At 57.5% G+C, this 15,834-nt stretch overlaps 1 protein-coding gene across 15 annotated transcripts in view; it reads right to left on the minus strand.

Moving 5' to 3' along the window:
• OSGIN1 (oxidative stress induced growth inhibitor 1) overlaps positions 1–15,834 on the minus strand; it is a 57,117-nt gene continuing 41,283 nt past the window's right edge. For 11 of the 15 annotated variants that reach the window (XM_033406396.2, XM_049704054.1, XM_033406391.2 and 8 more), the window contains 5 exons: positions 6,728–6,832; positions 5,481–5,617; positions 4,174–4,365; positions 3,837–3,928; positions 1–1,316 (listed from right to left, as the gene is read on the minus strand). In XM_033406396.2, coding sequence (XP_033262287.1) covers positions 368–1,316; positions 3,837–3,928; positions 4,174–4,365; positions 5,481–5,617; positions 6,728–6,794 — 1,437 coding nt within the window. In that variant the 5' untranslated portion in view covers positions 6,795–6,832 and the 3' untranslated portion in view covers positions 1–367. Of the gene's footprint in view, positions 1,317–3,836; positions 3,929–4,173; positions 4,366–5,480; positions 5,618–6,727; positions 6,833–7,179; positions 7,269–8,582; positions 12,525–15,834 lie in introns of those variants that run through there. The other 4 variants (XM_004280097.3, XM_049704061.1, XM_033406394.2 and 1 more) reach the window with 4 other exon arrangements.

The raw sequence follows: 15,834 nt of genomic DNA on the forward strand, positions 1-15,834 counted from the left end.
TGCAGGCAGGCGCTGGTTTTATTTGGGACCCGGTTCTGGGAAGAGCAGGGCCTGGGGTCCTCCTGGCTCGGTGCTCAGCTGGCCCCGGTGACCCCAGCTCACACCGGCAGCTCTCACCCCCAGTTACAGCTCTGGGCCTCCCCTGTCCTGTGGTCACTCTTTCCACCCTGGTCTGAGTCCTGGCAGCCTGGGTTTCTCACTCTTCATCTGAGAGGGCCGTTGCATGGGCTCGTGGCCGCTCCTGTCTCCTGCCAGGAGAGGCCCCCTTCCATCACTGGGGCATCTTGGGATGGGCTCTGCGTCCAGCAGGGCCGTGGTGCTCTCCCCTCCTCTTTAGGGCCTGGGTGCAAGGATGCCAGGCCAGGTGCTAGGGCGGCTTCCTGGCCTCCTTCCTCAGCAGGGAGCTGGCCACAGCCAGGGCCCCGCCCTGCACAAACCTCACGAAGTTGTCCCCGGCCAGTGGCCCCACGGCGTACAGGCCCTCCCGGTGGACGCTCTGGTAAGTGAAGGGGTCCACGTCAATGGGGTTCCTCTTGGCGCTCAGTGGCTGGCTGGGGTCCGTGGCAAGGTCAGCGCCTGCGCCCGGGAGGAAGGACAGATCAGGGTGGGAGCCAATGAGGGCCAGCACCAGGGTGATGCCGAAGACCTTCTGGAGGCCCCGGGGGTCCCGGAACACGGCCTGGCGGTCCTCCCTGAGGAGCAGCAGCTGGTGCGCGGGGAGGCTTCGGTAGCCCTCGTAGGGGCTGGGCGACAGGATGGACTGCTCCCGCATCATCTGGTGCACCTTGTGGTACTCCGGGTACAGCATCTTGGGCAGCTGGTTGAACACCAGGCCGGGGTCATCCACGGACCGGCGGAAGGCGTGGATCACAGGGATGTTGTAGTGGCGGGCGTAGAGGACTGCGTCAGCCGCCGACAGTCCCGCCCCGATGATGAGGACGGGGTCCGAGGACGGGGACACGGTGCCTGCCCGCGTGGCTGCCTCCAGGGCCGACAGATCACGATGGACGAAGGGCAGGGCCTCCCCGGGGATGCCCAGCCGGGCTGGGCTGTCAGACGTGCCAGTGGCCAAGACCACGTTGCGGGCGCATAGGGAGAAGGGCTGCTGGCTCTGGTCCGCGGTGGTTACGAAGCCGTTCACCTGGAAGAGGGGGCTGGGGTCCCGGGCGCCGGGGCTGCTGGGCTCGGGCGTCCCCCACTCCACGGCCGTGACCACGGCGCCAGACACAAAATTATGGCTCAGGCCCTTCTTGATCACGTAGTCCCTATAGTAGTGGGCGATGTCCCCGGCCGTGGCCCGGCTGTTGCGAAGACCTCTGCGGGGAAGGACGAGGGAGGGTGAGTGTCACAGAGCGGACTGCGGGGGAGATGGACAGGCTGGAGTCAGGCCCTGGAGCTGGACGGTGGCTGCACCACCCAGACGTGTAGGACTTGGTTAAGTGGTTTAACCTCTCAGAGCCTCAGTCTCCTCTTCTGTACAATGGAGCTGATAAGGGTGCCTCATTAGGGTGCGGTTCAGAGTGTGGCCTCCAGTGCCAGACAGCCTGGGTTCAAATCCTGGCTCTGCCACCAGTGAGCTCTGGGCCTGGAACCCTCTGCCTGGGCTCCTCCTTTGCAAAATGAGGATGACCGTGGTGACAGCACCCGTTCCCTGCCATTGCTGAGAGGCTTAGATAATACGAATGAAGAATTTAGAATAGAACATGACAGGTAGTAAGTGACAGGAGGTCGGCCACTACTATTTCCTCAAATGACTAAATAATATTTTACATAAATGTGGTAGGATTCCGTTTTTATAAAGTTCAGAAACAGACAAAACTAATCTACAGAGTTAGAGGTCAAGCGAGTGGCTACCTCTTAGGAAGTGGGTGGTGACCGGGAGGGGTCTGAGGGGGCTGCTGGGGATAGGGGGGAATCTGTTTGTTGAGTCTGGGTGGCTGAAGCGCAGGTGTATCCACTTTGAGAAATTTCACCCACCTGTAGGCATGTGAACTGTGTAGTTCTCTGTATGTCCCTGTATTTCAGTAAATAAGCTGGTTAAAGCGTAACCCATATAAAGCACTTAGCATAGTTCTTAGCCCACACAGTAGCAGCAGAGACTACTATTATTATGATATTACTACTATTGTTGTTGTTGTTATTTCTATTGCTATTATTGCAATCCTTTCTGGGGCCATGACTAGGGCCAGCATTGCCAGTGGGTGACGCACAGACATTTTTTTTTTTTTTGCGGTACGCGGGCCTCTCACTGCCGTGGCCTCTCCCGTTGCGGAGCACAGGCTCCGGACGCGCAGGCTCAGCGGCCATGGCTCACGGGCCCAGCCGCTCCGCGGCACGCGGGATCCTCCCGGCCCGGGGCACGAACCCATGTCCCCTGCATCGGCAGGCAGACTCTCTCAACCATTGCACCACCAGGGAAGCCCGACGCACAGACTCTGACATCATCTCAGCTCCTCCCCGTAGCTACCTGGGTGACCTTAGGTGAGTTACTTTTCCTGACTTGTGGACACTTTGTTACGGATTAACTCACTGGAAGGGAATCCTCTTTGACAGGCCTTCAATACAACTCCTGACTGCAGTGAGAGCTCAGAGCATATCCCCTAAGGCTGCTCCAACCAACCCAACTTCTAGTCTGCTCCCGAAACTGCAAGTCTGGAATCCATGCCTGTGGGCTGGGCATTTCCCCTCCTCTATTTTAGTAAAAATTGTTTCGAAGGACTGTCCTGAGAAGATGTGGCATCCGGGGTTCTTTATGATAGTGGCACACTGGAAAGAATAAAAGCTCCATGACCGGGAAGTGGTTTAGGAACCGTGGCAGCACCATGAGGACGGGAGTGCATCTGTTGTGGCTTTTGGCTCCAACATCTAAGCACAAGGCTGGGTATGAGGAATTACTCAGTGAAGATGCTCACCGTCTCTTGGGAGTGTAAGTGGCCATGTGAAAGGATGGTTGCAAACACTGTGTAATGGCCATGTGAAATCCTCATGACATAATGTTACATTTTAAGAGTCCGATAGAAAAGAGCATGTCCACAAGTTAAATTTACGTTCCCATCTGTCTGTTAACACATCACTACACCAGCCTGGATGTCTTCCTATCAAATTTTCAGGGACAAACAGTCTTTGTGTCCAAGGGACAGTGAGCCCCAGGGGTGGAAACGGAGCTGCCAGAGAGGCCGACCGCCTCCTCGGTGGGGACAACAGGCCCCCTGTCATAGCCCCGAGGGCGGCGGAAACGTACGAGGGCGAGCGGGGGCTAGAATTTATCTATTCAGTGATTCTGCTGTCTCTCTGGGGTGGAGAGAAGTGTGCAGTGTGGTCTTTATGGAGCAGGAAACCGGATGGGAAGAGAACCCCCCTGAGATGCGGCGGTGCCAGGTAGGCATCAGTTGTTTTCCTTTTCTCAGTTTTCAGTTTTCTATAGTATGGTTATGTTTCTAATGCAGAAATATTTTTTTAAAAAAGTGCATTCTATTAGCTGACCTAGACAAAAAGAGACTGTTCCAGGCCGGGCTCAGAATCGTGGGAGGCCAGAGGGCTGGGAGCCTGGGCTGGAGGCTCCGGGGCAGGGTGTGGGGGGCAGAGGCCAGCTGTCACCCTCTCCTTAGGTCGTGCAGCAGGCGCACTGGACAGGGAGTCCTAGGTGACCGCAGCTCTGCTCTTCACTCCCCGCGTGGTCCTGGGCAAGTCCTTTCCCCAGCCGAACCTCAGCTTCCCCCGCTGGAGTAAGAGGAAGGGCGGGCTAGATGAGCCCCGAAGCCCTTTGGCTCCCAGTTCAATGTCGGGTCGGGCCCAGGTCTTCCCTGCCCATCTGGGGCTTTCCAGGGCGGCCTCACCTTCGCTTCCTGCACATCCAGTCCTTGACCTGCAGGTCCGGGAGCCCCATCCAATCGCCTTGGCTCAGGGTCACCATGGAGCCTTCAATGGACTGGGAGGAAAGGAGACCAAAGTCCAGGCTTCTGCTGGCCCCCAGTCCACTGAGGGCTGGAGGGCAGGCTGAGGGGTGGGGGGAGGGGGAGGTGAATAGGGAAAGGTGGGCAATGGAAGCGTCCTAACCCGAGTTAGGGAGGAGGAGGGACCCTCCCCCCCTCCCCCCTCCCCCTCCCCTCCCCCTCCCCCAGACTTCATGTAGATTTGGCTCAAGTCCCCTCACCCCTTCTGGGCCCCACTCACATGCCAGGCGCCCCCTGGCAGGTTCCGGCCCAGGACCAGGTGGGGGATGGCTCGCTCCTTCTGGTGCTTCCAGGTGAGGACAGACTCCACGTTGCCCCCAAAGTCTGTGTCTGGGCGCAGGAGGGCATCAAACAGCAGGGCCACAGGGCTTTGGCACCGGCCTTCAAGGCCTTCGGACAGGTAATCCAGGTCCTGGGCGGGGGGACACAAGTCAGAGGGCCCACTGGAGGAAGGCCACCTGGTCCTGCCTTTCCACCCTAGTACCAGGGTGTCAGATAAGCTTGGGAAATGCTGCCTCTCAAAAGGAGATAGTGCACATCAGCAAATTAAAGGCTCTGACAAGTCCTGCAGCTGTCACTTACCCGTTTAATTTTGCCAAACCCAGTGTCTCTCAGATTTACTGGAGCAGGGACATTTTTCTCTGTATATTATACCGAGGGATGGCTGTCCTTTACAGTGGTCCCCACTATTTTTGGCACCAGGGACTGGTTTCGTGGAAGAGTATTTTTCCACAGACGAGGGTGGGGCGGAGGGGAATGGTTTAGGCGGTAATGTGAGCGACGGGGAGCGATGGGGAGAGGCAGATGAAGCTTCTCTTCGCTTGCCTGCCGCTCACCTCCTGCTGTATGGCCCAGGTTGGGTGGGGGGGGGGGGTCCCCCGCGGGGGGCAACCCCTGCTGTAGAAGGCAGTCTGGAAAATGCCTATCTAGACCCCATGCCAACTTACTTCCTCACCCACCAGCTTGATGCTGGGAGGGGCCCAGGAGGATGGATGCTGCCTGAAGTGGGGGGCAGACACTGAGTGGCCTCCTGGAAGGCGAGGGGCGTGGAGGGGAGGGTGGTGAGCCCTCCTGAGCAGGGGCTGGTGGACCTGCAATATCTAGGGCAGGGGTTCTCAGCTGGGGCACAACTGGCCTTGGGGCTGGATAATTCTTTGTGGTGGGGCCTGTCCTGTGCATCGTAGGATGTTTAACAGCATCCCTGGCCTCGACCCTCTACGCCTGTGGTGTCACCACTCTGGTCGTGACAACCGAAACTGTCTCCAGGTGGCCAAGTGTCCCCGGGGGGTGGGGGGGCGGAAATCATCCCTGGGTTTAGAAGCACTGGTCTAGGGGAGCTGAGACAAGCTGATGTGGGATTTGTAAGTCTTCAAAGACAGCTGTGCTTCCTCTTCCCCAGTTTCTGTGGCTGATTTCGTGGGCTCTCGCACGTTTGGTCTTATGTCTCGTGAATGCATCCTTTTCATTTGTGCCCGGGAGAGTTTCCCCGCAATGGGGGTGTCCCTCCCACCCGGAGCTCAAGCCCACCTGGTCCACGATGGAGACCCCCGGCGCCTCGGTGAGCTTCCTCTGCAGCAAGGGGTGTGGGTGGATGGCATCTGGCTTCACATAGGGGTTGTAACCTGAGAGCAGGTAGGACAGGCAGATGCCAGAGGGACCATTGCCTGGGGAGAGAGGGCGGGGTCAGAGGGCAGCGCTTTTGAGCACAAGAGACCACCACCACTGAGGGCTTTGGTCTCCATCTGTCTCGTTTATTGATTTGCTCTTCAGGCATAAAAATAAAAATAGAACATTTATTAGCACTATACCACTTGAACAACAATAAAGTTGTGGAAATAACCGCTGACAGTTACTGAGTGCTTACTGTGTGTTAAGCGATTTTAATAACAACAAAATAATAAGAAACTGACTGCCGTGGCTGCTGTACCAGGTCCCTCCATAGCCCCGAGCGCACTGAGCCAGACACATGCTACTTTTCCTCCTTTTCTACTTGAGGAAGCTGGGGCACAGAGAGGTTAACTGACTTGCCTGTGGTCACACAGCGGCATGACTGAGATCCTGCGATTACTGAGAACTGACAGTGGGGTCAGGTCGGTCAGAGGGATGTGTAAAATATTACAGCACAGATGGCTACGTGCTCTGGGGGTGAGCTCGGGGGCCAAGGGTGCTCAGGGTGGGCGCTAAGCCACCTGTGGGGCCGCCTGCCCCCAGGTCTGGATGAACCACACTGCTTATCAGAGGCACTTTTTGGGCAATTAACCTCATGACATCACTCCTATTCTTCTCTGTCTTTCCCCTGTCTTAAGTTGTGCTGTTCTCAGTCTTAACTCACATGTCGACAGCTGTTCAGACGAACCCTATGAAATCGCCGATGCGCAACTGTTTTTAACTTACAAAAATGGTCATTTCATGTGGTTCGACCTGGTGTTTGCCCGGAGGGAGGGGCCCTCTGTCCCCCATTTGTTCAGACCTGACGGCAGGACAACATGCTTCGGCTGCGTCCCCGTCACACAGGCACGCAGGCACAGGGAAAGTACAGGACGGGCACAGGCACAGAACCAGTCCCCCGACCCCCTGCCCCGCCCTTACTGCGCAACCCCTGCAGAGCACCCTGCTCTTGCCTCGAGCGTTCTTGGGAGGGTTACTCAGATGATGTTTTATAAATTGCTGAGCACAGCACTGGGCACAGAGTGACGGCTCCAGGGCCTGCTCGCTCCTGACCTCTAACCCTTGGGGCTCAGGGCAGCCCCTCCCCCACCCTGGGCGGCACTCACCGATGATGACGACCGGGAGGGGCTCTGAGCTGCGGGCACCAAGGTGGTCCTTCCATCCGTTGCTCATGGCTGCGGCTCTCGGGGGGGCTTGGGGCTGGCAGCAACCTGGGGGCACAGGGGAGGAGGGGGCCCTCGGTGAGCCGGGGTGTCATGCACTCACTTCCCAGCTGCAGGGTGACCTCCTGTGGCCCTCAGGATCAAGTCCAAGGTCCTCCCTGAGTCTTATCAGGATGACACTCCCCTCTCATACCTGCTATACTCTGAACAGGTCCAATTATGCAGGGCTCTCTCCCCCAGCCTGGTCACCTCCTCTCTCTGAGCCTCACTCCACACTCCCCATCTCATCAGGGGCAGTAACTGTCCTCGAAGCTTATTCAGCTTCTATGAGGTCCCCCTCTGTCCAACCGTGGGCAAGCCCTGCCCAGCACTTCTGTGACGGCCACAGCCCTCACCCCACAATCCGGCCCTCGGGTCTTCGGTGGACTTGGCCCTGGAGAGGCACTTCTGAACTGGCGACCTCTCTGGGTCTCAGTTTCCTCATCTGTAAAATGGGAATAATAATCGTCTCTACCCCATGGGGTTGTTGGAGGCGGGGGGGGGGCAGAGGTACTGTACGTGAAGCAACTGCCTCTAGAAAACGGGCCACCGGGAAGAGACCAGAGCTCACTGTCTCCTCCAGAGGCTGGGCTAGAACAGGTGGACATGCAGAAACCACGGAAGCCTGAGCCCCTTGGTTTGGGGAGAAATGCGTGCAAACCTGCTTGTCTCTGGAGCACCAGCGCCCCCTGCTGGCCACAAGCCCAAATCACTCAGAGAGACCCAAACCCCGTTCTTAGGGCTGCAGGTGCCTGAGGAGAGTCCAGACCCACCTTCTCCACATCCCCCTAGACGAGCTAACGGGGGCCCTGGCATCACCCACTGTCCAGCAGCCCTGCTGTCCTGACCACCACAGGGCAACATGCACACGAGCATGTGAGGAGCAGGCAGGCACTTAGCACTTTCTATGTCCCAGGTATTTGACATGTTTTTTCTCATGTCCTCCTCACACTGACCCTATGCAGAAAGCACTGTCGGTGCTATTATCCCACTTACAGATGGGTAAACTGGGGCTTGGAGAAGTCGCACAAGTTGCTCAGTATCACGCAGCCGACTTTTAAATTCAGGGCTAATGGTGCCGAGGCTTTGCCTGAATGCACCGTGCACGCTGCTTGGCCTGTCCCCAGGGAGACATGGGGCTGGTAGCAAGTAAAAGGGTGAATGGGGGGCACAGGGCCCAGACCACCCAGAGCAGCCAGGGATGGGGGCCCGGCATCGCTGGCCTTCAGGATTCTTCCAGAAAAGGCTGACATCTGGGTTTTTAATGTGAATTCTCTGATTTGGAAAAGTGGGCAACTAACTCACAATTTTTGAAAATCTTGAACAGGCTGGTGCAACACAACCGAGGCCAGCATACGACCTCTGACGTGCGCAGAGTGACAGCAACACCAGTGTCCACTGCTGGGCAGGTAGGTCCCGGGCAGAGGGACGAGGGACAGCCGCCCAGACAGGCTGGTGGGAGTCACTCCCACAGCACTTTGCAGTTTGCGAAGAGAGGCTGGTGGGTGTCACTCCCACAGCAACAACAATGGACCTTCGCCCAGCACTTTGCAGTTTGCGAGGAGAGGAGCTTCCACCTGAGCCGTAGCATCTGGGACTCTCGGGCACCCTGCGAGGTGGGCGGCGTCACCGCCATCTGGCAGGTGAGGAAAGGGAAGCTCAGAGGGTGAAGGGTGTCTCCAGTGTCACACAGGGGGATGTGACATTTAAGGACTCCCTCCCCAGTGCCCTCAGGTCCCCTGAGAATGGCCTTCCTCACCTCAGCTGGGGCCTGGGCTGGGACAGCCTCCTCATCCCGTCTTGGTGAGCCCCGTGTTCCCCATCAGGGACCACGTGGCTCTCTCCACGCCTGGTTCCCTGCAGGGGCCCAGGCTGTCTGCCTGGGAAGAGGATTCTGGGGTGACACCACTGCCACTGCCAACAACGATACAGAATGACCAACGTTTCCATACTTCCATGGAGTTAGCCAGGTGACAGGCGTGCTCGAAACACTTGACGCGCATTAACTAACTTAATCCGTATTTAACTGCGTTGTTATAAGGACTCTCGCAATCACTCTCGTGTTACAGAGGGGGAAACTGAGGCCCAGCGAGCTTCTCACAGCCCCGTATGGTTTGCGAGGAGTTTGCCACAGCTTGCGCAGGCCGAGCTGGGTTTGAGCCCGGGATGGCCTGTTCCAGAGTCTTCTCTGTGCCCCCCGAGCTGGAGTGACAGTGTGACAGTGTGTGACAGAGGCCCCTCCTACCCGGCTGAGTGTAGCACACGTACCCATCCCTGCCCACCCTGCTGCTCTGTCCCAGCACTGGTGTCGGGGGAGGGAGGCCAGGTGGCCAATGCTCGCAGCTGGGAGGGCACAGTTTCTCACTAACCACTGGCCGCTGGGTGTGCCTGGTGGCCGTGGGGAGGAGGGCTGTGCTTCCCAGAACTCTTCCTCCTGGTTCCTTCAAACAGCCCCAGGGCCCTGCACTGCACGTCCTCACTGTCCCCAGGAATAGCAGCAACGGGACGCAGGTGATGTCCTTGCAAGACGCTCCTTCTGCATCGGCTCCTTTAATCCTCGTGGAGCCCATTTTACAGACCGGAAAACTGAGGCTCAGGGAGGTGAGGCCATGCCCCCCTGGTCACAGAGCCAGTGGGTCATGAAACTAGCTTGTTCACTGAGGGCTCAGACCACCTAGACACCCCATAGCCCCCCACAATGGGTGTCAACCTGTTCCCCGCACCCATGGAGTGCCCACCCCGGGCCAAGTCCTTTACCTGAAGCTTCAGTAAAGGACTGAGGATCCCAGTCCCTTTGAATCCTCCCAGCGCCAGTAAGGAGGGTACTTGCAGAAGCCCCCGTTTACAGATGAGGAATCAGAACTGACTGCCCCCTTTTCACGCTTCCCGGAGGCAAAGGGGCCCCATTTACCACCAGAGCTTTTGGACTCCAAGTCCAGTGCTCGCTGCCAGAAGCTTCTGGATGCCACACACATGAGGTCACCACCCAGAGGCTGACCTGAGAGGTTACTTCCTGTGCAGCGATACAGCCCCAAGTCCCGAGACAAAGCTCTCAAAACCTCGGAAGAACGCATGCTGCCAACTTTCATTTGAAAGTTTAACTTCCCATTTCTGCTATGCTTTTTAGTTTTGTGGAGTTGGAACGGTCAGTTTTTAATGCGAACGTTCTGTTGAAGTTCCTCTGGTTGGAGATGGCAAATGTCCACCGAAAAAAGTTAACATTGAAAACTCATTCAAGTTCACAAGAGAAAAGAAGCCTAAAAGAACTGGGAATAACTGCACCTTCCGAGGTGCAATTATTTTCTCTTTCTTTCTTTGGAGTTTGCAGCATTGGAACTTCTAGGGTTATCAAAGCTTGAAACCGCTCTAAGACTCGGGGCACCTGTATGGCTACATTTACTGAGCACCTGTCATGGCTTTTTGCTCATTTCACTTTAATGACAACCCCCACCCCCCCACCCCCGCCCCGTGGGTTTTCTTATCCCCGTTGCCCAGAGGGAAAAACTGGGGTCAGGAGGGAGCAGGTGTCTTTCCCAGGACTGTTGGAGACCACGCCCCCGAGCCCAAATCCTGCCCCTTGATACCTGTCAGAGGCGGGGTGAGTGCCCTCTGAGGAAAACAGCATGACAACAGTGCCACCAAGAAAGGGGCGGGGGGGGGGGGCGCTGAGGACGCGCTGCCAGTCCCCAGGGTGACGCCTCAACCCCAGCGTGCGCCCCGTGGCACCGCCTCCCCCCGGAGCCTCCCCCATCTGGAGCCCCAAGAGCTCCGAGGCTCCCCAGACCCTCTGGGGCCTCTCATTCTGGGCACCCCAACCCTCCTGGGAGAAGCCAGGTCCCCGGGACCCTGTGGCGGGAGCTGAGGGCAGGTGCCTGGGACCTCTGTCCCCTGCAAGCAGGAGAGGCGGGGTCCCGGAGGGCAGCACCCAGCCTGCCTCTGTGACCCAGTGGCCTCGGGGCGCCGGGCACCCTGCCCGGGCTGGCCACACCTCTCTTTCCTGCCCAGAGCAGCATCACACGGGCTGGGGTGTACTCCAAGCGGGCAGGGCAGCTGTCAGCTGAGGGTGCCAGGCACCTGGAGATGGGCATGGCCAGGAGGGGCGAGGGAGGACCCTGGGGTGGGGGCGATCATGCTGGTCCGGGGAGCCTGTGTGGCTCCAGGGCCCCGTGGCCACCCCTGCCTGGGAGGGACTAGCTTCTCCCACCTCCCCCGCATGCCTCGCCTGGGCCACTCACCTGACGGGCAGGAGTCGAGGACACTCGTGAGCCTGGCCTGGTCAGGCACTAGGAGAACCAGGGCTCACGATGCCGGCCGAGGGAGCAGGACACCCATTACCCCGTGGGGATCCAAGAGGCTATGAGTGGCCGGGAAGCGAGGGTATTTCACGAGTTGGGAGGAGGCGGGCGGTGGGCGGGGCCAGGAAATCACTTTCATAAGCGTGAGTCAGCAGGGGCCCCTGCATGAATGAATTTGCGCACTTGAGGGAGGGCGGTCACGTTGCCAGCTCCGGGGGTGGGGTGGGGGACGGCCTTAAAGGGCCCCTACCCGGGGCGGGGGTGGGGGTGGGGGTGGTGGTGTCCCTGGTGGGGTGGGGCCCGGTGGTGGCCAGGCTGAGCCAACCTGGCCTTTCCCGTTAGGGAGGCGGAGACAGTCCTGCCCAACGTACAGTCAAGGCGGCCCCTTTAAGTGGAGGAAGAAGTCCTGGTGCCCTCATTCCATCTGGTTCTACGTGATGTCTTCCCGCTCCTCCCCTCCCTCTCCCTCCCCACAATAAAAAGCCCTTTGGCACCAGCCAGAGCAGGCTGGGAGCCCAGCTGTCACTTCCTGGGCAGGCTGCTTCAGTTTCCTCATCTGAGAATGGGGCTGAGTAATAACTCTCCCTCCTGGGTGGTCGTGGCGTTTCAGGGATGTCATTCTTGGTGACCGTGCCTAAAACATGGTTCATGTCTTCTTTTCTTCGTTATTTTTTCTCTTTAGCCTGTAGCACTGCGCACCTCACATTTTGCCGATTCTCACGTATTTCATTATTTTATCATCTCTCTGCCCAAACCGGGATGTGGGTTCTGAGTGGCAGGGAAGTGTATCGGTCTGCTCTATCCTGAGCGCTCAGCACATCGTAGGTGATCCAGAAGGAAGGACGGGAGGGCTCGAGAACAGTGCTTGGCCCAGAGACCTCTGTGCATGTTAGATGTCATTTCATTACGGATGTGATTGTCACCCCCATCGTCCGCACTGCCCTGGGGACTTCCCTGCCAGCCCTGCCCCACCCTGTGGGCGGCCCCACTAGGGCTGGGACCAGGGTTAAGCAAGGAGGCACTCACCTTGCGTACCAAATTTAAGAGGATGCCAAAAACACTCAGTGATCAAGAAAACAGTATTTTGATGCAATTGAAAAAAATAAAAATTAATGCCAAAAATCCAAGATAAACAAAAATGTTAAAATTTCAAACAAAGGTCTGTAACTATGCCATGCCAAGCTGTACTGGAGCCTGATGCAAAAAGAAAATCAGGATACCCATGCTGCCTGTATTTAAAACGTTGATATTTTGTTCATCCTGGATTTGAGGCGTTACTTTTGATTTTCAAGAATACTGCATGGGGCTTCCCTGGTGGCGCAGTGGTTGAGAGTCCGCCTGCCGATGCAGGGGACATGGGTTCGTGCCCCGGTCTGGGAAGATCCCACGTGCCGCGGAGAGGCTGGGCCCGTGAGCCATGGCCGCTGAGCCTGCGCGTCCGGAGCCTGTGCTCCGCAACGGGAGAGGCCACAACAGTGAGGGGCCCGCGTACCGCAAAAAAAAAAAAAAAAAAAACACAAAACTGCATGAACACACTATGTGCCTTGATTATGGAGTGCTTTGCTGCCCCTTGCATTTTGTGCTCGAGGTGATACCTCTCTCCTAGTCCTGGCCCTGGTGGCCACAGGGTACAAGGGCCCTGCCGTGGAATATGCACAGGATGGAATATGCACAGAGGGGTGGCGGGGCACCAGGAGGGGGGGGACCGGGTCTGACCGCTGGGCTCCTTTGGGGACAGGGGATAGGGCCCGGGTGAAGGATGGCTCTGAAAATGCAGAGTGCTGCTGGGACCGGAAGAGAAGGGGGAGAAAGGAGAGGAGAGAGGTTGAGGGGGGAGGAGAGGAGAGAGGGGTGCCCCACAGGAAGGGGCTGGTGACAAGCATTTGGGGGGCAGTGAGAGGAGCTGGGATGAGAAGAGAGACCCCGGGGGACCGGGCCCCAAAATCACGTGACTGGTCCAGGCAGGGCTGCATCCGGTGCGTGGTGGGGTGGGTGACACCTGGTTTCTGGGCTCAGCTCTAAGGGCAGATGAGCTTGGGTGAGGCACTGCGCCCTCGGGGCCTCCGTTTACCCAGGAGAAATGGCACTCATAGTCCTTTCCTCCTGGGGTCTTCGGCAGCAGGGACCCTTGGTGTCATGTGACACAGTGTGACATTCATGCAGGTGGCGGCGGGAAGTCCATCGCTCCAGGCCTCAGCTCCCTGGCTGGCTTCTAGCTCTGCTGCACATGTGCTGTGTGACCTTGGGCCGGTGGCCCACCTCTCTGGGCCCCTGTTCCAGCGGGGCTTTGTTAGCAAAACTCCCTGACACCCTGGTGTTCACCGCACACACACCAGGACCTAGTCTGGGGTTTGCACACACCAGGAGCCGTGACGGCCGAGGAGCAGAGCTGACCCTGGTTGTCCCTCTGGCCCAGGCTGCAACTTTCCCCAGCAGCCCTGCCTGCTGTCTCCACTTCTCCATCCCAGGGCTCTGGCCTGCAGCCTCCCGGTGGTTTTGGTGGGTGTGTAAACAGAGGCAGACAGACACACTCCAGGGTCAGAGACTCCCACCCGGAGCATGGTGGGGCAGGGCGAGGCTGAGGCTCAGGGTCCGGAGGGAGAGCCTGGGAAGGAAGTGGGCTCCGGGCACCCCCATCTCTGGGTCTGGTCGATCTTTCCTCCCAACCTGCCCCGCTGCCCCCACTGGCCCTGACCCCTTTTCCGGATTTTGAAAGTTTGCTGATATGGGAGAATTGTGGGCGGGACATGGACTTTCTTCCCTGTCGCCTGTTTACCTGACAGCAGATGATCAGAAATAAAATGTGTTGAGTTGCTTCTAGAAAGCTCGACTAAGACAAAGACTGATAATGTCACAGGCAGACAAAGGGGCAAAGGTTAGAGGAGCCACAGAGAAAGAGCAAAGAAGGGTCTTTGCAGGTTCACTCTTGGGGGACTGGCTCTCTTGGACTCCACTGGGTGCCCCGATTCCTTTAGACCTGCCCCGACCCCTTCTTGGCCATGACTTAGAATATTAAGCGCCAGAAGTGTGAGCTTCCTCATTCTGATGTGCTGAAAGTAGGGCTCAGATGCAGCAAATAAAAATATGGGCACCCAGGGCTTCCCTGGTGGCGCAGTGGTTGAGAGTCCGCCTGCCGATGCAGGGGACACGGGTTCGTGCCCCGGTCCGGGAGGATCCCACATGCCGCGGAGCGGCTGGGCCTCGTGAGCCATGGTCGCTGAGCCTGAGCGTCTGGAGCCTGTGCTCCGCAACGGGAGAGGCCGCAACAGTGAGAGGCCCGCGTACCGCAAAAAAAAAAAAAAAAAAAAAAATATGGGCACCCAGGTAACTTCCGGAATTTCAGATAGACAAGAAATAAACTTCGAGTATGTCCCAAGCAATATTTGGGATACACTTATGCTAAAAAAATTTTTTTCATTGTTTACCTTTAATTCAAAGCTACCTGGGCAGCCTGCACTTCATCTGGCAAGTCTAGCCATAAGTGTAAAATATACGCTAGATTTCAAAGGGTTAGCAAAAACAGAAAGCAACTAAAAAAGAAAAAGCAAAATGGCTCAATAATTTTTATATGGATTCCAGGTTGAGATGAAAATCGTGAAAATATTTTGGACATCTTGGGTTAAGTGACATAGATTATTAAAATTAGCATCACCCGCCTCCTTGTTTAACGAGGCTTTTGGAAAACTCACAGTTACACACACGACTCTCATTTGGCTTGTGCGGGACGCTTGCACCAGCGGCTCGTGCAAACGGGGACGTTCTGGACATTCCCGGGTTTAGCACCAAAAGCCCCGCCACGTCCCAGGAGCCCCTCAGTTCCAGGTGAACCAGGATGGCTGGTCACCCTGGGCCATTGCAAGCAGCTGGGCACCTCGCTTCTGAGCCTCACTTTCCCCCTCTGTGCCCTGTAGCGCCAGCACGGGGCTGGCAAGGTGGTAACAACCACTGGTCCGTGCAGCTGAGGGCAGGGGCCTGGCTCACGGGAGGAGCCCACACAGCAGCCTGTGCTTGGTGTGCAGCCCCCTGCCCCCCAGGCTCCCCCCAACCTCCCCTGCAGGTGCTGGGGCGCTGGGGAACCAGGGGAAGCGAGGGGAGGGGTAGCCTCAGGGTGCTTCCCCGGGGATCCTGAAACAGCCCTCACACCAAGCCCACCGTTCCTCCCTCCCTAAGAAACTCCAGGACGGGGACTTCCCTGGGGGCGCAGTGGTTAAGAATCTACCTGCCAATGCAGGGGACATGGGTTGGAGCCCTGGTCCGGGAAGATCCCACATGCTGTGGAGCAACTAAGCCTGTGCGCCACAACTACTGAGCCTGCGCTCTAGAGCTCACGAGCCACAACTACTGAAGCCCGTGCGCCTACAGCCCATGCTCCACAGCAAAGACAAGCCACTGCAATAAGAAGCCCGCGCACCGCAATGAAGAGTGGCCCCTGCTCACCGCAAGGAGACAAAGCCCACGCGCGGCAACGATGACCCAACACAGCCATAAATAAATAAGAACAAAAAAAATAAAAGAAATCCTAGGATGGTTCGAAGGGGCTGTTCTTGGCCTCTCCTCATCCCTCTCCTTTGGGGCAGCTCCCATGGCTCTGCCACTTGCTGGGCACTTCCAGGCACCGGGCACTGTGGACACAAGGTTCTTTATACATAGCTGAGACTCAGAGAGGCCACCAATATTGAGCCTGAGGTCACACAGCGTAGGTGGCAGAATTGGGGC

Source organism: Orcinus orca, chromosome 20 (genome assembly GCF_937001465.1).
Source record: "Orcinus orca chromosome 20, mOrcOrc1.1, whole genome shotgun sequence".
In the NCBI taxonomy this organism is placed as follows: domain Eukaryota; kingdom Metazoa; phylum Chordata; class Mammalia; order Artiodactyla; family Delphinidae; genus Orcinus; species Orcinus orca.